Raw genomic sequence first — 23,740 nt, 5'->3', positions numbered from 1 at the left:
TATATAAACCCTATTGATACACTTCAGAGTGAAATTGGCAGCACGTGTTGCTATATAAACCTGATTGAGACACTTCAGAAATAAACTAGCGCACATCGTATTTTAAATGTGCTGTCAGATTGAAGCGAAGGTGCCCCAGGTTGGTTTATATAACATTCATGTGCTGCCAGTTTATTTCTGAAGTGTCACAATAGGGTTTATATAGTTCATTAAACTATAAGATTAGTTGAATGCTGCCAGATTAAAACTAAAGGGGCACCAGGCGACCCATATACAGTAGGATAAATAGCTTAGTGTGGCAGCACTAGTCTTAGATGATGTTTGTGTGTCAATTCAACTTACTGGGGGCTGATGCTGCAGGAGTGATCGCGCTGGTCCCCCGTCACACACCGCGGAGCTGGAAGAAAATGCCCGCCACACTGATCCTACCCGGCATCCTCTTTTATTGGGTCATGTGCACAGAGGAGGGCTGGGTTTGCCTCGGCAGGAGAGGCAAACCCAGCCCTCCTCATCTCACCAGCAGCCTACAGTATTGCCGAGACCCGAGTGCTGTGAGCGCATTAGCGCGACAAGCCTGAGGCAGCGGCAGGGAGGCGTGGCAGCATGGCGGGAGCAGTGGCAGCGTAGCGGGAGGAGTGACGGCGCTGACAGCGATGCGAGAGGAGTGGCAGTGCGGAGAGAGGAGTTTCAGTGCGGCCCGGCGCGGCAGTCCTTTAGTAATCAGCAGGGCGGCAGGGCGGGCACAAACGGGCAGGGCGCATTCTGACACTTGGAAAAGGGGCAGGGCGCAGCGCCCCGCGAAAGAAGGCTACAGTGAACACTATACCAGCTATAGCTGTGTAGACCAGGTCCGAGAACCCTTCTCCACACAATCCTCAGCCTTCCACATGCCTCTTAAGTCGGCATCATCTGTCCATTGCATATTCTACAGGACACGTCAAGCAGAAATCGACATAGCTTTGACTCTAGGACCCAGTATACTCATGTCTCTTTGGGCATGTTTTATATATATATATCTATCACTTAAGACAGCATCTTTAATATATATATATATATCTATATATATATATATATATATGCATACTAGGGTCTCAATCTCTGCTGATAAGGTACCTGTCCACGCTGCCACAGCGCTGTAAAACCATGCCGACTCAATCGCCGGTCTGAGTAGTATACTAGAATATGCACGCTATCTGCAGGATCCCGGAGAATAGCTAGTGCTACCTTCTGTGCAAACAGGACACCCTAGGGGAGGATTCCCAACACATCCTGGCCCTAGTGGGGAAAGGATACTGCCTGAGAATTTTTTGTGGGAAGCTGCAGTCTTTTGTCTGGAGATTCCCGCTCTTTTTCCTCATGAGAGGAGGGAAATTTACCTCAGCTTTCTTCCCCTTAACATGTGTACCCTTGTGTCAGGGACAAATGAGTCATCAGTGATATGCAAATCATCTTTTATTACAATAATCATATATTGAATACCTTTCAGCCATCTTGGCTGTAACTTTGCATTATCGTAGTCGACACTGGAGTCAAACTCCGTGTCGATATCAGTTTTTATTACTTTGGATAGTGAGCATTGTGAGACTCTGAAGGTCTCTGTGACACAGGGACAGACATGGGTAGATTTCCTGTCTGTTCTCTAATCTTTTGTGCAATAAATTCACCTTAGCACTTACACATATCCAAACAGGTGTAGGCGTTGTCGACGGAGACACCCTCTCACACACATATTTGCTCTATCTCCTCCTTAGGGGAGCCTTTTACCTCAGACATGTCGACACACACGTACCGACACACCACACACACAGGGGATGCTCTATTTGAAGACAGTTCCCCCACAAGGCCCTTTGGAGAGACAGAGAGAGAGTATGCCAGCACACACCCCAGCGCTATATGACCCAGGAATCACACAGTAACCTAAGTGTTAACCCAGTAGCTGCTGTATATATTGTTTTTACGCCAAATTTATGTGCCCCCCCTCTCTTTTTCACCCTTTCTATCGTGCAGGGGAGAGCCTGGGGAGCTTCCTCTCAGCGGAGCTGTGGAGAGAAAATGGCGCTGGTGAGTGCTGAGGAAGAAGGCCCCGCCCCCTCAGCGGCGGGCTTCTCCCGCGATTTTGTGTAAAGTTAATGGCGGGGGCTCATGCATATAACAGTGTCCAACTGTATATATGCTGCTTTTGCCAGGAGGTACTTAATTGCTGCCCAGGGCGCCCCCCCTGCGCCCTGCACCCTACAGTGACCGGAGTGTGTGGGTTAGTGTGGGAGCAATGGCGCACAGCTGCAGTGCTGTGCGCTACCTCATGTGAAGACAGGAGTCCTCTGCCGCCGATTTCGATGTCTTCTTGCTTCTGCCGGCTTCTGTCTTCTGGCTCTGCGAGGGGGACGGCGGCGTGGCTCCGGGAACGGACGACCAAGGTTAAGATCCTGTGTTCGAACCCTCTGGAGCTAATGGTGTCCAGTAGCCTAAGAAGCGCAACCTAGCCGCAGTTAGTAGGTTTGTTTCTCTCCCCTCAGTCCCTCGTAGCAGAGAGTCTGTTGCCAGCAGAAGCTCTCTGAAAATAAAAAACCTAACTAAAATACTTTCTTATTAGCAAGCTCAGGAGAGCCCACTAAAAGCACCCAGCTCTGGCCGGGCACAGATTCTAACTGAGGTCTGTAGGAGGGGCATAGAGGGAGGAGCCAGTGCACACCAGCAGTACTAAATCTTTCTTAGAGTGCCCAGTCTCCTGCGGAGCCCGTCTATTCCCCATGGTCCTTACGGAGTCCCCAGCATCCACTAGGACGTTAGAGAAATGAAAATATAGAAAAGGAAAAGAGCATTGCAAGATTATTCTATGTGCAGCCAGCCACATCCCCACATATATATTTCCTCACATATCACTGCATACACAGCACAACTGCACACGTGGAGCATGTGGGTGTGACTATTTAGCTAGTGAGAGCTTGGGAGGGTGAACAGTATAAGTTCTGGTCTTGTGTTTGGCCGGGGCGTAGAAAGGAAAGCACTGTGTCCAGTCAGTGACCCGGTCGTGGGAATACATTATAGATGTGATTACTAGAACCAGGGATGTCAGAACGTTTTTCAGTTGGGGGGGGGGGGGGCAAGATAAAATTTGAGTATGGCGCCCCCAGTTTATGGCCACCTTAGACGAGTCACTTGTACCTGTACGGAACTTTATGGAGCAGCTGGGAGTGAGTGACCCCTTATATACATTATGTCTGGTAGAGCTCCCTTACACACAATATGCCTGGTAAAGCCCCTTATATACATTATGTCTGATAGAGCCTCTTACACACCTTATGCCTGACAGAGCCCATTATATATGTTGTAGAGCTCCCCTCCTCCTCATTCCTCTCTCCTCTCCTTCTCATTCCTGTGCTCCACTTCCCTACCCCTTCCCCACGGTCAGCAACTATGCACCCGAGAAAAAAATTGTATTTTCTCTGGTGCGCAAAATGGGGTCAGCCTTAACAATTAGTACACTTGTGGGGCGCTTCCCACACCCCAGTGAGCAATAACACAAAGAAATTGTGTATCAATTGTTCCAGGCGCTCCCTTCTAAGATACACCCACAATATTGCATCAATAATACAGATCAATTAGGCAAACTTATTCAGGCATAAACAGATATTGGCCCTCATTCCGAGTTGATCGCTCGCTAGCTGCTTTTAGCAGCAGTGCAAACGCTAAGCCGCCGCCCTCTGGGAGTGTATCTTAGCTTAGCAGAAGTGCAAACGAAAGGATCGCAGCACTGCTACAAAAAAAGATTGTGCAGTTTCTGAGCAGCTCGAGACTTACTCCTAGCTTGCGATCACTGCAGACTATTTAGTTCCTGTTTTGACGTCACGAACACGCCCTGCGTTCGGCCAGTCACGCCTGCGTTTCCCCAGGCACGACTGCCTTTGTATCTGGCACGCCTGCGTTTTTACACACAGTCCCCGAAAATGGTCAGTTACCTCCCAGAAACACCCACTTCCTGTCAATCAGTCTGCGTCCAGCAGTGCAATTGAAAAGCGTCGCTAGACCTTGTGTGAAACTGCATCAGCTTTTGTGAAAGTACGTCACGCGAGTGCATTGAGCCGCATACGCATGCTCAGAAGTGCAGATTTTTAGCCTGATCGCTGCGCTGCGAACAACGGCAGCTAGCGATCAACTCGGAATGACCCCCATAATGCAGTAGTTATATACGTTTCTGTCATAGGCTTTTTCCTTTGCATGGAATTCCAACTTTAGGTGCTTCTCATGCAGATCCCTTTTTCCCTTGCGATGTCACTCATAGTCATCATATAAAAAAACAAGACTAGATCTCATGCAATACGTTTTTTATTTTAGACAATCAAACAAACAGAACTTCTATACGTCACATAAAAAAATGACACGTAAAAAACAGTGTAAAAATTCTATAAAAAAAGGTCCTCTAGACCATATAATCACAGAGCACACATCGCGCAGGTAAAAAGGGGGGGCAAATGGTCTTGAAAATGGCCTAGGAAGGCTTGAAACGTGTTGGCGGTGCACAGTAGGTTACCACGTTTGGATCCAGAGAGGCTCTGTATCGAAATCCATAACATAGCTTACACGGGAGGCCATCTGGAGTCATTGTTTTACATCTGTTTGAGGACTGGTTCAGTTCTCAAATCTTCTGGTAATTACCCCCTCTTGGTCCAATACTGGGACCTCACCTGCGCGATGAATTTTTACACTGTTTTTTATGTGTCATTTTTTTATATGACGTATGGAATTTCTGTCTGTTTGATCGTCTAAATTAAAAAACGTATTGCATGAGATATGACTATGAGTGACATCGCAAGGAAAAAAGGGATCTGCATGAAAAGCACCTAAAGTTGGAATTCCATGCAAAGGAAAAAGCCTATGACAGAAACGTATATAATTACTGCATTATATCTGTTTATGCCTGAATCAGTTTGTCCCTATTGATCTGTATTATTGATGCAACATTGTTGGTGTATCTTAAAAGGAAGCAACTATGCAGCTGCTTACCTCCATTGTCACCTCGTCGCAGAGCTCAGACACTGGCGGAAACGAGGTGAGGGTCGGAGAACACGTGGCAGGCAGCTTCAGCGCTGCTCGCGCTGTATTAGCAGCGGTGCATCAAACACCGCTGCTATTACTTTACACAGCGTGTAGCCAGGGCCGGCCAGAGGCAATTTTTTTTAGTAAACAAATAACATTTTCGCCGCCTTTTTATGGGATAAACTTCTTAAAGGAGCAGCGCGCACGCCACACAAAGGGGTGTGGTCTCACAAGAAAGGGGCATGGTCAGACAATTTTACCCCAATCTGCAGTGCCAGATACACATATGTCCCCATTGTTCCTGATACACATATGCCCCACAGTGTCAGATACACATATGCCCCCACAGTGCCAAATATGCATATGCCCCCACAGTGCCAGATACATATATGCCCCAGTGTCAAATACACATGCCCACACAGTGCCAGATAAACATATGCCCCGCAGTGCCAGATACACATATGCCCCCACAGTGCCAAATACGCATATGCCCCCACAGTGCCAGACACACATATGCCCCCACAGTGCCAGATACACATATGCGCCCACAGTGCCAGATACACATATGCCCCTACAGTGCCAAATAAGCATATGCCCCCACAGTGCCAGATCCGCATATGCCCCCGCAGTGCCAGATACATATATGCCCCAGTGTCAAATACACATATGCCCACAGTGCCAGATACACATATGCCCACACAGTGCCAGATACACATATGCCCCACAGTGCCAGATACACATATGCCCCCACAGTGCCAGATACACATATGCCCCCACAGTGCCAGATACACATATGCCCCCACAGTGCCAAATATGCATATGCCCCCACAGTGCCAGATCCGCATATGCCCCCGCAGTGCCAGATATACATATGCCCCCACAGTGCCAGATACATATATGCCCCAGTGTCAAATACACATATGCCCACACAGTGCCAGATACACATATGCCCACACAGTGCCAGATACACATATGCCCACACAGTGCCAGATACACATATGCCCCACAGTGCCAGATACACATATGCCCCCACAGTGCCAGATACACACATGCCCCCACAGTGCCAGATACACACATGCCCCCACAGTGCCAAATATGCATATGCCCTCACAGTGCCAGATACATATATGCCCCAGTGTCAAATACACATATGCCCACAGTGCCAGATACGCATATGCTCCCAGTGCCAGATACGCATATGCCCCTCAGTGCCAGATGTGCATATGCCCCCACAGTGCTAGATACACATATGCCCCCCAGTGCCAGATAGGCATATGTCCCCCAGTGCCAGATAGGCATATGCCCCTCAGTGACAGATGTGCATATGCCCCCCAGTGCCAGATGTGTATATGCCCCTCATGCCAGATGTGCATATGCCCCCACAGTGCTAGATACACATATGCCTCCCAGTGCCAGATATATGCATATGCCCCCACAGTGTTAGATACTGTATGCTCCCAGTGTAAGATATACAGTACATACCCCCACAAGATGCCTAGCGGGCGGGCATGCAGGAGCGGGCGGCCCCCGCATTTTCAAGCAAGTTCTCAAGTCCCGCTGCGATGTCCGTCCCCAGCAGTTTGCGCATGTGTAATGAGCGGCGCAACGTCATGACGTTCCGCCACTCATTACATATGCATGATCGATGCAGCCCAGCACAGGAGGGGAGGGGGAGCACAGGCGCGTCCGCAGCAGCAGCACCACTCCCACTGACTGTCACTGACCGTGAAGTCAGTGAATCACGGTACATGGCTGGAGCGCCCTCGGCCGCGTACTGTGACTCGTGTATGTACAAGGCCGATACTGGGTGTAGCGGCGGTGGGCAATCGCGGGACCGGTTGGCTGGCGCCTCTTTCATGTTTGGGGGGGAGCGAGCTGCCCCTTCCATTCCGACGCCTCTGACCAGAACCACACCTAATGCTGTATCATCTATCTATATAATTTACCACAGAGAACACATTGATATTCAAATTCAAGGAAGCCACCTGAATATTACAGTTGCACCTGATAGGATAAGAATGCTGCTCATCCTAAGAACATTGCATTTCAGAAATCTGAATTAGGTAGGACAATCCTGATGGGGTGTGGTATTGAAGGTCGACAGTAACTAGGTTGACAATGTCTAGGTCGACCACTATTGGTCGACAGTAACTAGGTCGACAGGGTGTCTAGGTCGACATGTTCTAGGTCGACAGGTCAAAAGGTCGACATGAGTTTTTGATGTTATTTTGGTGTCGTTTTCTTCGTAGAGTGACCGGGAACCCCAATTAGTGCACCGCGTCCCCTCGCATGGCTCGCCATGCTTCGGGCATGGTGCCTTCGCTCTGCTGCCGCTTCGCTCGGCACAGATTACCGTTCCAATCGTAGTCCATGTGGATCGTTAAGTATGAAAAGGTTCAAAATAAGAACAAAAATGTGAAAAACTCATGTTGACCTTTTGACCTGTCGACCTAGAACATGTCGACCTAAAGACCCTGTCGACCTCGACACCCTGTCGACCTAGTTACTGTTGACCAATAGTGGTCGACCTAGACATTGTCGACCTAGTTACTGTCGACTTAGAGACCGGATCCCATCCTGATGTGAGGGGGCTGTCTACTATCCTACAGGGCCATACACACGGGGGAGATGTGTGCTGAGCGATCTAGCATAGACTGCTCAGCACGGGATCTGGTCTCTAGGTCGACTTTTTCATACTTTATATTCCACGTGGACTACAACTGGGAACGGTAACCTGCCCGAAGCATGGCGAGCGATGCGAGCCATGCGAGGGTATACGGTGCACTAATTGGGGTTCCCCGTCATTCTACAAAGAAACACCAATTTTTTTAAAAAACTCATGTCGACCTACAGTCCCAGTCGACCTAGAAACCATGTCGACCTACTTACTGTCGACCAATAGTGGTCGACCTAGACACTGTCGACCTAAATCTATTCTATCTAACATACCACACCCGCTCAGCACACATCTCTTCGCGATGTGTGCTGAGCGAGGGGGAAGGACGGGGGATGGGGCGCTCATTTCACCCAGCAGTGAAATTAGCGATGTGCTTGTTTGTGCCTGCATGCAGGCCAATCTAGCACCGGCGATAGCGACGCGCAGGGCCGCACATGGCTATCGCTGTGGGGCATACACACAGAGAGATTAAGTTCTAAGCAGTCAGATTGCTTAGAATTTAAGCACGGATCTCTCCCTGTGTAACCACCTTAATAATTAAGACTTTAGTCCTGATTTTTGTTCCTGTATACTGTACTTCTCCCACTGAATTATTGTGCAAAGGGACACATTTTTCACTTAGCAGACCAGTGTCAGTATTGTGCGTGGCTACCTGACCAGGATGTACTAAGAAGGCGGTAACATACCGCCAAATATCACATTGACACTAATCGCACATGCATACCTCCCAACATTTTAAACACACGGATAGGGACTTCTGCGTGTGCGTAAAATGGGCGTGGCCTATGGAAAAGGGGGCATGACTTCGTGGCAGTGCCGCGATCGCTAGCTATACCCCCGTTGTAGTCAGCGAGGGGGCACACTCAGCGCTCTGAGAACTGCTGGGATGCTACCAGTCCCCATGGTCAACTGAATAGACGCTGAGTGCATGCGCACACTGTCTATTCTCTGCTGCTCTGCTAAGCAGTTACAGGAGCCTCCCAACTAACCCCCCCCCCCTGCCCCCACCGCGGGACATTGCGGCCTGCCGGGTGGGACATCGGGACTGTCCCACGAAAATCGGGACAGTTGGGAGGTATGCATATGTACGATTAGTATCGCAATGCGATAAGAGCTGACCCTCCTTGCACCGGGAGGTGACATCTGCAGGAGTCCTGGTGCTTCTCCTCCTCCTCCCTGCAGCCGGAAGGACAGCTGCATGTGTTGCGGGTGGCCAGGGGTGAGTAGATTTGAAAATACGATAAAAATACTCCCCAAAATAGTGTTTTTACCCCTTTCTCCTTTAGTACATCCCGACCCCAAAGTACTGTAATCAAACAAATGCAGATGGAAAACCTAACCATGTAACACTAGTGTTGAAGCATTCTCCATCTGTCCACACTGCCAGGGGCGGAACTCCCGGAGGCAACGGAGTCGGTTGCCGCCGGGCTCCAGCCCTGAAGGGGGCACATGGCTCCTTCATTGTATCCCGACTCAGTCAGATGTGTGCACAGCTAGTTTAAAGAGCAGCGGCTCCAGCGCTATAAGTACTGGCCGCCGCACACTGTGCAAGGGGGGAGGGGCAAGCAGGACAGTCACTCTGCTGATGCCAGCGGCCGCCCGATCTTGCTGCCCGCTAACATTACAAACTGCAAAGTGGCAGGACTGCTGGTGTTTCCTCACACTTTCCCATGGCATCTGTGATCAGCTGCGGCCCGGCGGGAGAGAGGTGAGCAGAGGCAGCGCATTTCAGTGTTAGGCGGGGTGTGCGTGGTACTACACGCGCCTGCCCCGCCGGCTGGCCTCAAACATAGCAGCCTGCGGTCTACCTGTCTGAGCCACTGACCCAGACCCTAGGCAGACGGCACTGTCTGACAGTCCCTGACCCCGGCACCCGCAGCAGCAGGCAGTGCATCTTGGCGTTCGGCGGGGCAGGTGATACACCTGAAGCCTCTGAGCTCTGCCCTGGGGACAGTGAGGACTGGAGAACTGACTGAAGTCTCTGCTGTGATTGTGAGTACAGTCAGACTGTCTGACAGTGACTGTGACAGTAAATCATGTTTAAGTTTAACTTTAATGTTTGGGTAATAAAAATGATGCAAGAGGGTATTGCTTTTTACCCCTCGGCTCTTTGTGTTTCTATGGCAACAATTTTTTTGTGAGTTTCATTAATCTATATAGATCATGTGTGTAGTGTGTTTTAAAATTAATAAACCTCTTTGATCCTTTGGTCAGTTAGAAAATCACAAAGAAATGGGTATCAATTAAAATCAACAGAAAATAATTAGCAGGCAACATGGTTAGTTTGTATTTGTATGTGACATCTGTGGTGCGTTGCATCATGTGTGTTTGTATTAGGGAGGCACTTATTTAAAATCACATTCACAGTGTGCTTGGGGTGCAATGTTATGGCAGGATGCGCCTTTACCGGTGGCATGTAATAACTGTCACCCAAAGGAGTCTGTATTTGCATTTGACTCTGAACGCTGCCAGGGCTACTGCGCATGCGTGGCTCCACTGACCACATATTGCTGCTGCCATTGCCAGGGAGGGTCCCAGGGGACCCCTCCGCCAGCTAAATCAGCGGTGTAACCCAGAGGCTACAGAGGGCTACTGCCATCTTCAGCTCCGGGGCGCCAGTCTCCGGAATGCATCACATTCCGGAAGTTGGTAAATATGGCAGCATCACATCCCCCATAGAAACCTATAATATGAGGGTTGCAGCTGCCGAAGCAAATAGAGGAATCACTGTAGGTATCTGAGATATCTGCTGTGGTTTCTCTGTCATACGTTTGGGGGATACTAAATATTTGTGTGGGGGGTGGATTGGGCCGCAAAGGAAACTTTCGCCCTGAGCTCTGCAAAGTCTAGATCCGGCCTTGATCCTATGATCCGCCTTATCACCGCTTCCCCGAGTCTAACTATGCCAGGGCTGCTGGTAGGCGGGAGCGTGGCACCGGCATTACATCACGGCCACAGGCGCTCCCTGCCCTGTCTGATCCTGCAGTGAAGAAACGGCACCTGCCCTCACTATCTGTCCACTGGCTCACTGTATTACAGGTGAGGGCAGCTATCAGTGAATGGTGAGGCGAAGGCCAAACAGCCACGTAGATGGCGCAACAGTCTGAGGCTTAGATACTCATTAAAGATTGTAAGTTTTGATTTTTCGGTGCTGATGTGTTTTTTTTCCCTATCAGCGCCAATATGTTGGTTATTTTTTACGTGAAGCCAATGGTTTTTATTATTTTCATTGTGGTGGCCTATGTGCTGTATTATTTTTCTGTGGCGGCCAATGGCCCTCATTCCGAGTTGATCACTCGCTAGCAGTTTTTAGCAGCCGTGCAAACGCATAGTCGCCGCCCACGGGGGAGTGTATTTTAGCATAGCAGGAATGCGAACGCCTGTGCAGCAGAGCGCCTGCAAACACATTTTGTGCAGATCTAGACCAGCCCTGTAGTTACTTATCCTGTGCGATGATTGCTGCGACGAGGGACATGGTAATGACCCGGCCACGCCTGCGTTTTTCCAAACACTCCCAGAAAACGGTCAGTTACCACCCAGAAACTCACACTTCCTGTCAATCTCCTTGCGTTCGCCAGTGCGACTGAAAGCGTCACTAGAACCTGTGCTAAACCACGATGTTCATTGTACCCGTACGGCGCGTGTGCACATTGTGGTGCCTACGCATGCGCAAATTAGCCCCGTTCTGATATAATCGCTGCGCTGCAAAAATCCGTAGCGAGCGATCAACTCGGAATGAGGGCCAGTATGCTCTATTATGTTCCTGTGGCAGTCTTTGTGCTTTATTATTTTTCTATCCGTGACAATGTGTATGTAGTTTTTTCTATCTGTGCCAATGTGTGTGTGTGTGTGTTTTTCCTATCTGTGCCAGTGTGTGTGTGCTTTTACCTACAATGTGGTCAGTAATGCAGTGTAGGGTATAGAGGGGTCTGTAGTGTAGTGTAGGGTATAAATGGGTCAGTAGTTTAGTGTATGGTATAGAGGGGTCAGTGATGTAGTATTAAGGAGTCAGTTAAAAATAAGATTTTAAACCTACCGGTAAATCTATTTCTCCTAGTCCGTAGAGGATGCTGGGGACTCCGTAAGGACCATGGGGTATAGACGGGCTCCGCAGGAGATAGGGCACCTAAAAAGAACTTTGACTATGGGTGTGCACTGGCTCCTCCCTCTATGCCCCTCCTCCAGACCTCAGTTAGAGAACTGTGCCCAGAGGAGATGGACAATACAAGGCAGGATTTAGCAATCCAAGGGCAAGATTCATACCGGCCCACACCAATCATACCATGTAACCTGGAACATACATAACCAGTTAACAGTATGAACAAACGACAGTAACGGACCAAGACCGATGTCAACTGTAACATAACCCTTATGTAAGCAACAACTATATACAAGTCTTGCAGAGCTTCCGCACTGGGACGGGCGCCCAGCATCCTCTACGGACTAGGAGAAATAGATTTACCGGTAGGTTTAAAATCTTATTTTCTCATACGTCCTAGAGGATGCTGGGGACTCCGTAAGGACCATGGGGTTTATACCAAAGCATCCAATCGGGCGGGATAGTGCGTATGACTCTGCAGCACAGACTGAGCAAACGATAGGTCCTCATCAGCCAGGGTATCAAACTTGTAGAATTTAGCAAAAGTGTTTGACCCTGACCAAGTCGCCGCTCGGCAAAGCTGTAATGCCGAGACGGCTCGGGCAGCCGCCCAAGACGAGCCCACCTTCCTAGTGGAATGGGCCTTAACCGAATTTGGTACCGGCCATTCGTAGAGTGAGCCTGCTGAATCGTATTACAGATCCAGCGAGCAATAGTCTGCTTCGAAGCAGGAGCTCCAATCTTATTGGCCGCATACAGGACAAACAGAGCCTCTGTTTTCCTAATTCTAGCCGTCCTGGCTACATAAATTTTTAAGGCCCTGACTACGTCCAGGGATCTGGAATCCTCCAGGTCACTTGTAGTCACAGGCACCACAATAGGTTGATTCATATGGAACAAAGAAACCACTTTAGGCAAAAATTGCGGACGTGTCCTCAATTCAGCTCGATCCACATGAAAAATCAAGTAGGGGCTCTTGTGTGACAAAGCCGCCAATTCTGACACTCGCCTTGCTGATGCTAAGGCCAACAACATGACCACCTTCCAGGTAAGAAATTTCAACTCAACCTTGTTAAGCGGTTCAAACCAGTGTGATTTCAGGAACTTCAACACCACGTTCAGGTCCCATGGTGCCACTGGAGGCACAAAAGGGGGCTGGATGTGCAGCACTCCTTTTATAAACGTCTGGAATTCTGGAAGAGAAGCCAATTCCTTCTGAAAGAAAATCGAGAGGGACGAATTCTGTACCTTAACAGAGCCTAATTTCAGGCCCATATCCACTCCTGTCTGTAGGAAGTGGAGAAGACGACCCAGATGAAAATCTTCCGTAGGTGCATTCTTGGTCTCACACCAAGACACATACTTTCGCCAGATACGGTGATAATGTTTTACCGTCACCTCCTTCCTAGCCTTTATTAAAGTAGGGATGACCTCTTCCGAAATCCCCTTTTTCGCTAGGATTCTGCGTTCAACCGCCATGCCGTCAAACGTAACCACGGTAAGTCTTGAAATACACAGGGCCCCTGTTGTAACAGGTCTTCCCTCAGAGGAAAAGGCCAGGGATCTCCTGTGAGCATCTCTTGTAGATCCTAGTACCAGGCCCTTCGAGGCCAGTCTGGGACAACGAGTATCGTCTGTACTCTTCTTCGTCTTATGATCCTCAACACTTTTGTGATGAGAGGAAGAGGAGGAAACACGTAGACCGATTTGAACACCCACGGTGTTACCAGAGCGTCTACTGCTACTGCCTGAGGGTCCGGAGACCTGGCGCAATACCTCCAAAGTTTTTTGTTGAGGCATGATGCCATTATGTCTATTTGAGGAGTTCCCCAAAGACGTGTTACGTCTGCAAAGACTTCTTGATGAAGTCCCCACTCTCCTGGATGGAGATCGTGTCTGCTGAGGAAGGCTGCTTCCAAGTTGTCCACTCCCGGAATGAAGACAGCCGACAGAGCGCTTACATGATTTTCCGCCCAGCAAAGGATCCTGGTGGCTTCCACCATCGCGACTCTGCTTCTTGTCCCGCCTTGGCGGCTCACATGAGCCACTGCTGTGACATTGTCTGATTGAATCAGAACCGGTAGGTTTCGAAGAAAACTCTCCGCTTGTCGAAGGCCGTTGTAAATGGCCCTGAGTTCCAACACATTGATGTGTAGACAGGACTCCTGGTCTGACCAAAGACCCTGAAAAATGTATTTATTTTTATTTTTTTTCTGTGTGACCGCTCCCCATCCTCGGAGGCTCGCGTCCGTGGTAACCAGGATCCAATCCTGAATTCCGAACCTGCGACCCTCCAGGAGGTGAGCACTTTGCAACAACCACAGGAGGGACACTCTGGTCCCTGGGGACAGAGTTATTTTCCGATGTAAGTGCAGATGGGACCCGGACCACTTGTCCAGAAGGACCCATTGAAAAGTCCTTGCATGGAACCTTCCGAAGGGAATGGCCTCGTAGGCCGCCACCATTTTCCCCAGAACTCGAGTGCATTGGTGAACTGACACCCTTTTCGGTTTTAGCAGGTCTCTGACCATGTACTGGATGTCTTGGGCTTTCTCTATTGGGAGGAAGACCTTCATTTGTTCCGTTTCCAGTATCATACCTAGGAACGGTAGTCGAGTTGTCGGAAACCACTGTGACTTCGGTAGATTTAGAATCCAACCGTGTTGCTGGAGCACTCTCAGAGAGAGCGCCACACTGCTCAGCAATTTCTCCCTTGATCTCGCTTTTATCAGGAGATCGTCCAAGTATGGGATAATTGTGACTCCATGCTTGCGCAGGATCACCATCATTTCCGCCATTATCTTGGTGAAAATCCTCGGGGCCGTGGAGAGTCCAAACAGCAACGTCTGAAATTGGTAATGACAATCCTGTACAGCGAATCTCAGGTATTCCTGATGGGGGGCATATATGGGGACATGAAGGTACGCATCCTTTATGTCCAGAGACACCATAAACTCCCCCTCCTCCATGTTGGCTATTATCGCTCTGAGAGATTCCATTTTGAATTTGAATCTTTTTATGTACAGGTTTAGGGATTTCAGATTCAAAATAGGTCTGACCGAACCGTCCGGTTTCGGGACCACAAATAGGGTTGAGTAGTAACCTCTTCCCTGCTGGTGCAGGGGAACCTTGATTATCACTTGCTGTATATACAGCGTTTGAATTGCAGCTAACACTACATCCCTTTCCGATGTGGAAGCTGGTAGGGCCGATTTGAAAAATCGGCGCGGGGGCACCTCCTCGAATTCCAATTCGTAACCCTGGGAAACTATTTCCAACACTCAGGGATTCAGGTCCGAACTGACCCAGGCCTGACTGAAAAGTCGAAGACGTGCCCCCACCGGTGCGGACTCCCTCAGGGGAGCCCCAGCGCCATGCTGTGGGTTTTGGAGCAGCCGGGGAGGACTTTTGTTCCTGGGCACCTGCCGAAGCAGGTGCTCTCTTGCCTCTGCCCTTACCTCTGGCGAGTAAAGAGGATCCCCGACCTCTTTTGGACTTGTGCGACCGAAAGGACTGCATCTGATAGGGTGTTACTTTCTTTTGCTGTTGGGGAATATATGGTAAATTTTTTTATTTACCTGCTGTAGCTGTGGAAACCAGGTCCGTCAGCCCATCCCCAAACAATACATCACCCTTATAGGGTAGTACTTCCATATGTTTTTTGGAATCCGCATCACCCGTCCATTGGCGAGTCCATAAGGATCTTCACGCTGAGATAGACATGGCATTGGCCCTAGAAGCTAGCAATCCAATGTCCCTTTGAGCATCCCTCATAAATAAGACTGCGTCTTTAATATGGGCTAGAGTTAAGAATATAGTATCCTTATCCATATTATCAAATTGATCTGTCAGCTCATCTGTCCAAGCTGCAATTGCGCTACACACCCATGCCGACACAATTGTCGGTCTTAGCACAGCCCCCGTATGAGAATAAATACACTTTAAGGTAGTTTCTTGCCTGCGATCTGCAGGGTCCTTAAGGGCCGCTGTGTCAGGAGACGGTAGCGCCACTTTCTTGGACAAGCGCGCCAGGGCCTTGTCCACAGTGGGGGATGATTCCCAAATCTCCCTGTCCTGCTTAGGGAAGGGGTATGCCATATAAATTCTTTTGGGGATCTGCGGTCTCTTTTCCGGAGTCTCCCAAGCTTTTCCAAAGAAATCATTTAATTCATGAGATGTGGGAAAATTAATAATCTGTTTCTTTTCCTTAAACATGTGTACCCTTGTGTCGGGGACCAAGGGTTCATCCTCAATATGTAACACATCCCTTATTGCCACAATCATACACTGAATGGTTTTATTCACCCTCGGGTGCAATTTTACTTCGTCGTAGTCAACACTGGAGTCAGAATCCGTGTCGGTAGTAGTGTCTTGTGTTAAGGGACGCTTTTGAGACCCCGACGGGCCCTGTGAGTCGGTCCAATCCGAGGATTGACCCCCTGATGTCCCCCCTAATTCAGCCTTATCAAGCCTTTTATGTAAAGATGCCACACTTGCATTCAACATATGCCACATGTCCATCCAATCCGGAGTCGGCACAACCGACGGTGACACACCACTCATTTGCTCCACCGCCTCCTTGGAGAAGCCTTCCGCCTCAGACATGTCGACACACACGTACCGAGTGACCGACACCCCACACACACAGGGATTAACCTATAAGGGGACAAAACCCAAACCAGGCCCTTAGAAGAGACAGAGAGAGAGTATGCCAGCACACACCAGTGCTTAAAAACACTGGAATATATATACCAGATAGCGCTTTTTTATATATAGCCTTAATTCCCACTCACTGAGTTTCCAAAGTGCCCCCCTCCTCTTTTTTCCAGCCTGTGAAGGTTCAGCAGGGGAGAGATCAGGGAGCCATTTTTTCCTCATGCAGTTAGTCTGTGGAGAAAATGGCGCTGGTTAGTGCTGAGGATCAAGCCCCGCCCACCCGACGGCGGGCTTTGGTCCCTGTAAACTTATATAAAAAATGGCGGGGGATTTGTGGATTTACTGTGCCACAGCCTAATCCTGCTTATATTGCCACAAAATGAGGAATATTGCTGCCCAGGGCGCCCCCCCCCTGCGCCCTGCACCCTTCAGTGCCTGCTTGTGTGTGTGTACGGGGAGCAATGGCGCGCAGCTTACCGCTGCGCGCTTACCTCATGAAGATCTGATGTCTTCTGCCGCCTGATGTCTTCTTGCCTTCTCATACTCACCTGGCTTATATCTTCGGCATCTGTGAGGAGGACGGCTCCGGGACGAACCCCAGGTGAGACCTGTGTTCCGACTCCCTCTGGAGCTAATGGTGTCCAGTAGCCTTAGAAACAGTGCCCAATTTGACAAGACAGCTCTGCTTCTCTCTCCTCAGTCCCACGATGCAGGGAGCCTGTTGCCAACAGGACTCCCTGAAAATAAAAAACCTAACAAAATTCTTTAAAACAGAAAACTCTGGAGAGCTCTCTGCATTGTACCCTTTCTCCTCTGAGCACAAGATCTAACTGAGGTCTGGAGGAGGGGCATAGAGGGAGGAGCCAGTGCACACCCATAGTCAAAGTTTTTTTTAGGTGCCCTATCTCCTGCGGAGCCCGTCTATACCCCATGGTCCTTACGGAGTCCCCAGCATCCTCTAGGACGTAAGAGAAATACTAATCATTTTTTTAAGGGATGGGAGGGGGGGGGGCACAAAATGTATCTTGCCTCCGGGCAACTGGGATGAAGTTACGCCACTGCACACTGCACATGGAAACTGCATGAATCTAGTACGTATGAGTATAGGACATAAATAGAACTGCATTACAATACTTCCTGATCACTTTATTTTGCATTTACATAGCACCCATGGATGTTTTTTAATCTATGCATCCACATATGAGGTGCAATTATAGCAGCATAGTCATGAGGTTCAAAATGTTGGTGAGAAAAAAATGTATCAGTTCACAACTGATAATTTGCGGCAACAAGGGTAAAAATGAGGCTCAAATCGCAGTGGAATGTAAATGGTGCTGACTGGAATTGAAACTGTGAACTTGCACATTCAGGACTAACAAAAATGTACAGTCACTTCTCTTCCTCATGCACCACGTGTCTGAGAATCCTGTCCTCCCATAATCAGACGGGCTCCCCGTTTTCACTGACGGAGATAGTATGTATTTTAATTGTGGGAACATTATGGCACGTGCGTGTTGGCTCTGCGCCGATGCAACAGCAGGTCCGCAAAATCGACTTGCTGCTCACCCTGGCAGTAGAACAGTTTGAAAAGTCCTTTGGTGGCCCGTAAGGCGAGGATGGACTAGGTACTGGAGAAAAATATTTCCATTCACACACTCCATCGGACTTTGTGATCTTGTAGAAAGTCTCCCCAGATCCCACTGGGATTCTTACAACATCTCTGTTTTCCTCTGGACTACGGTGCACTGGGCTGCTCAGGATATAGCCAGATAAGTACTTGCTTGAGGCCTGCCTCCGATGTGAGCAGCGAGCGTGCAGAATGTTCTGGAAGGCCTTCCTGAACTCACGGCTGGAACACGGGTAGATAACTGGGTTGATGCAGCTGTTAAAATATCCCAGCCAGAATGTGATTTTGAAAATAGTAACTGAAGGTTTGGCTGGAGGGTAGAGGGAGCCTGCAAAATAAATAAAATCAAGTCAGCATCTTTAGGGCTATATAAATACAACAGATACATAACAGGAGCCAAAACTCCGTGTGTGGAAATGAGGTTTTCCAGAAATTCATTTATTTGATTCCTTTGGGTCAATATAGGTTAATATTATTTTGTCACTGACACACACAAGTCATTAAATATGCATACTTCATCTTCACACCTAGGAGGTAGCTGATTTGAGCATTGGACCAGTACTGTACTTATGAGAGAGTTGTCTATGTAAAGTCCCTATAGTTCCTAGTGAACTGCTAGCCTACCATCTCATGGGTATTTGTTCCATTCTCAAAATGGCTCCCACACTGCCAGAGTCTACTGAGGAAATCTGCTGGTGAGAGGGGGGTGGCCTGCATGGAGGCTGATACCCCCTTAGCTTCCTCCTGTATGTGATACTAGATGTGTTCCAACATATTGTAATTTGCCGTATTATTAGTACAGAATTCAGGAATATGTGTTAAAGTATTGTCCAATTTGCTTAGTAGTATACGGTGGGGAGAGTTGCATCTTGCTGATGCTCACATTGCTGGAGGACTCGGTTACTTGAATGATCAAGACTGGACAGGCTGCAAAACACTGGTATGTGCAATTCCCTTGGTTACAAAAAACTGGGATAGCAACTGTCTGCAAGGAGCTTGTAGAAAAACTGCAAGATCTCACTATTAGAAGGTATTATTCAGGAGTGGGGTATAATACAATTACAAAGGAGTCACATGTGCCATGGAACACTGCGAAGATCAATATATGTTGGTGCATAAAATGTGGTACAAAAGGGGCACTGCCAAGACTGGGGCATCCCTCTTGCATTGACAACAGGGTAAGGAGTAAACATATCATGCTACCAAGAGGCTTCAGGCAACATTACTGGAGCTGCAAGAATTAATGGTACAGTAAGTACCAATCACTCCTTGCATGCAACAACAATCTTCCCTATTCTGTACATGTCTGGGCTAGGGAAAGAAGGTGAGGCAGAAACCAATTCTCAGAAACAGAACTTCCAGTCCTGTACAAATTTTGCAAGAAAAAAAATTAAATTCAATCACCGTAATTATATTTGTTATTTTCTGATGAGACCAAAGTTGTACTTACTGACATTAAAATAAAAAAAGATATGTTTACATGTTGCTAATACAATGCAACTCATCACCCAAAGACTCCGCACGTCCTGTGACGAATGGTGGTGGCAGCCTCATCTACTGGAGCTGATTCCCTCAGCTTGGGCAAGGGCTATAGTTAAGATGGAGAGCATAATCAACAGCTCCAAATATCAATACATTCCATCATACACGGAATCTGCTGGACTGTGTCAGAATTTAAACACATCAAAGTCAGCTAGTCAATGGCTTTATAACACGAAGATCAAAGCCTTGGAATGGCCCAGTCACAGACCAGACCTCAGACCCACTGAAGACCAGTGTAATGACCTACAGATGGCTGTGCACAGGACATTCCCTTACAGTTTGCTGGACCTTGAACATTTTTACAGGGAAGACTGAGATAGAATTGCAAAGTCCAGGAGTGTGAAGCAGACAGATCCTTATTTAAAAGATTACCTGCTATAATAAAAGTAAAATGTGCTTCTACAAAGTAAAGGGACTGATATGCCTTATCTGGATTCCAGGTTTTACATCACAGAAACCTGCAGTTACATAAAGGGTGTGCAGACTTTTCATATATACAGTACGGTATATCAGATATACATTTCCTGCACTGGGGCAGTTAGGGTCAGTGTGCTGCTTATCACTCCACGGTGAAAAAATAAGCGGTGGTGGGAGTTCAGTGTTTGCACTGGACGCAACTGCAAACCCAGTCAGAGATTAAACATTTTATTCCATTTTCTTGTGTTTATTCACAGTGTAAATCTTGTAATCCCCTGTATAACTATAAAGATAAATGCACATATTAAGGTACTGCACTAACATTAGTGTAGAACAAAAATGTGACATATTACGTAGACATAAGGTCCATAATTAGGGCAGTATGACAGGGGCAACTGCCCAGGGTGCAAGGGTTAAGAAGGATGAAATTAAAATAATATTTTTAGGTTAATTTGAATAGAACAAGGAGTTTCTGTTTTCATTCTTGGTTTAAATTTTCTAGTTGCTGCTTTTGCAGACATACAGTACGTAGGGTGCATTACCAGTTTGGGGCTCAGTAAAATGGTATTAGACTGGGGCTGTCGGGATGTCAGTGGTCACATGACCGACAATTGAATCCCGTCACCACTCAGGAGATCGGCGTAGGATCACCAACAGCCGACATCCTGAAGGTGAGTATCGGGGGTTCAGGGTTAGGGCCTGGGGGGAGGGTTAGTCACTTGTGGGTTTAGAATTAGGCACTACGGGGTAGTAACTAGCCCTAACCGCCCCCCCCCCCCCCACGAGGGTTAGCATAGCGCCACCCCCCCCAAAGGGTTATCCCTAGCTGTCACCCCAAGGATTAGGGGTAGAAATTCTTACCCCCTTTTCAATGTTGGGATCTTCAGTGTCGGCATGCCGCGGTTGGTCATGTGTATTCCTTAGGCTGACCCCAATATGCAAAATATGCCATGCACAGTAAAATGTAATGCACATTCTTTTTCAATGTTTGTATCAAATCCTTTCTTTTCTCTATCCATTCTCTTTTCCAGTTATCCCATTAAATCTGAATACCAGTGCCATGCCGAGTGGTGTATCTACTACACACTTCCTTTCCCCCGAATCTGTTATGTGATATCATCATTGGAAGCAACCATGATGCTTGATTGACTGAAATATCCAGATACTCCATTGCAACAATCAATTGGGCAAATTATACGGAAGGAAACGAGCTATTTGCCATCGTGACCAGAAAGAAGAATGTACAAAGAAAGATTTCGGAGAATGTAAATGACTGTATGCCAGAGAGACTTGTAGAGACCCAGCAATACCATGGGAGTTACAGACTGATGTGATGACAAAAGACACATTTTATAAAAGCGCATTAGGCTGGGAATTTAAATCCAATCTCTGGAAGTAGTACTGTTAAACAATTATGGATTTAAGGAGCCTGAGCAGAATACAAAGCAGTCGCTGACTCCTTGAGTAAAGCCTTCTGATAACTATTGGATGGTGCAGACGAGGAAGGTTGGTGTTACTGTTGATACAAAGGCGCTCTTTTCAAGTGGTTTGTCGGCTTTCATTAAAATGCATGTTTATGGATTTACTGTACTAAGCTTTCTGCGGGATTGTGTTTTTCCTTACACGCTATGCGACTTTGGTTTACTGGCTGCTGAATGAGAAACAGACAAGAGCCATTTGAGTGAGCATTCTGGCGACACTAATACCAGGAGAATGCATTTGTAGGCAGGAGATATGGTACAATTTGGGTGTTTGTCGAAGTAATTTTTTAATGTTAGCAGCTAAACTTCTACCCCTTCTCCCCATGCTCACCAGCCTGGTTACTGCTCCATTTATCTGTACTGAACCGTTCTTCAACTGCACAGCCATGACTACAATAATGAGCAAATGGTAGATATTACACCTTTTACACATTACGCCAGGTGGACCGCCTGTCACACATTACGCCAGGTAGAGACCCCTTTTACACATAACGCCAGGTAGAGCCCCTGCCACACATTACGCCAGGTAGAGCCCCATTTTACACATTATGCCAGGTAAAGCCCCTATCACACATTAAGCCAAGTAGAGTCCCCTTTTACACACTACGGCAGGTAGAGCTCCCTTTTACACAGTACAGCAAGCAGTGTCCCCCTTTTACACATTACGGCAGCAGAGTCCCCCTTTTTACACATTACGGCAACAGAGTCCCCCTTTTTACACATTAGGCAGGCAGAGACCCCCATTACACATTATGGCAGGCAGAGTCCCACTTTTTACACATTATGGCAGCAGAGTCCCCCTTTTTACACATTAGGCAAGCAGAGACCCTCTTTTACACATTACGTCAGGCAGAGTCCCCTTTTACACATTACGGCATGCAGAGTCCCCCTTTTTATCCATTAGGTAGGCAGAGTCCCGTTTTTACACATTAGGCAGCAGAGTCCCCCTTTTTACACATTACAGCAGGCAAGAGTCCCCCTTTTTACAAGAGAGAGGGAGTGTGAGTGAATTATACTTACCTGTGACCAGCCAGCAGACCTCTCCTATCTTCCTTCCTGCCCAACGCTGGGGGCACTGTGGGTGGGCTGGGAGAGACGCAATCTTCTCTCCCAGACTACGGGGATGAGGAGGGGGGAGTGGAGGCGGTGTTGGGTGGTGAAGAGGGGGAGCTGCATTGCTGCCCGGCTATTTATGTGAGAAGAGGTAGCCGGACAATGCACTGCAGCTGAGCAGTGACGGGGGCTGGGTTGACTCCACAGTGCGGCTAGGCGGGTGTTGCCGGTGGTCCTGCGCCCACAGTGCATCTGCGCTGTGTGCCAGACACCACTGGCTCACACCTAGTTAAGGTCCTGCACTAGGGTGTAGCAGCAACCAGACACACACTCTCTCCCCCTGCATTTAATACTAACACCCTAGCAGCACCCAGACACACACTCCTTCCCCAATTAACTACCAACACCTCAGCACACAAACACTATCTGTTGCTGATCAGGGTCTTCTGGTCTAGCTATTTGCTCCTCTCACAGCAATGGCACAGACAGCAGGTCCTGCATTTATGAGGAAGAAGAGTTAAACAATGGAGGGAGGGGCCATGCACTCCAGTCTGTTCCCTACCCTTTATGTACGTTGGTGGGGTGTCCTTGCTAGAGATCCATCCCTAGGCTTGGGTGGGACTATGGGGTGGGAGCCCTGGGAGAGGGAGGACCACTTATTCTGCTCTGAGGCGCATAATGCAGAACCTGGAGCAATGGAGGAGATCAGGGTGCCCCCTTAAGGGCTGGCAAACAGAGGCGACTTTCTCCATTGTCTCCTGTATTTGTGCCCCCGATGACACTATTTCACTGATCAGACCTGTACATACTGTATTACTGAATAGTCCTTAAAACTTTTGTCATGTCCTATTAATCGGGTATGTATCCTGTGATCTTAGATTGATTCATAGACAGAAAATCTGATCAAAAACTTAGCATTACATTTTCTGCAGTACGATTATGTGCAGCATACTGATGTAATGAAAATGAATCTAATACTACAATAGAAAAAGGTTCTTCTTGACAAAACATACTTAGGTCCATCTGCACATTCATCCCACATAGCACTAAAAGATGATGTACTGGTACCTGACTGAGAATGACCTGTTCCACCGGGCACCCTGCTTTTATGCTGAAGCCTTATCAGAATTTACTCATAGCGAGACTTCCTT

The 23,740-nt window shown here is 48.1% G+C and overlaps 1 protein-coding gene and 1 long non-coding RNA gene across 2 annotated transcripts in view; one reads left to right on the top strand and one right to left on the bottom strand.

The window, feature by feature from the left end:
- Nucleotides 1-21,645, top strand: part of LOC134931782 (uncharacterized) — a 48,368-nt gene extending 26,723 nt beyond the window's left edge. Inside the window, exon 2 of the long non-coding RNA XR_010179172.1 lies at nt 21,087-21,645. This is a non-coding gene — a long non-coding RNA (uncharacterized LOC134931782). The remainder of the gene's footprint in view (nt 1-21,086) is intronic.
- ADRA1A (adrenoceptor alpha 1A) overlaps nt 17,595-23,740 on the bottom strand; it is a 179,428-nt gene continuing 173,282 nt past the window's right edge. The window contains exon 3 of the mRNA XM_063925468.1: nt 17,595-18,424. Coding sequence (XP_063781538.1) covers nt 17,910-18,424 — 515 coding nt within the window. The 3' untranslated portion in view covers nt 17,595-17,909. The remainder of the gene's footprint in view (nt 18,425-23,740) is intronic.

Source organism: Pseudophryne corroboree, chromosome 6 (assembly GCF_028390025.1).
Source record: "Pseudophryne corroboree isolate aPseCor3 chromosome 6, aPseCor3.hap2, whole genome shotgun sequence".
Classification (NCBI taxonomy): domain Eukaryota; kingdom Metazoa; phylum Chordata; class Amphibia; order Anura; family Myobatrachidae; genus Pseudophryne; species Pseudophryne corroboree.
Note: the sequence above shows the minus strand (reverse complement) of the source record. Positions and strands in the feature narration are given on the sequence as shown.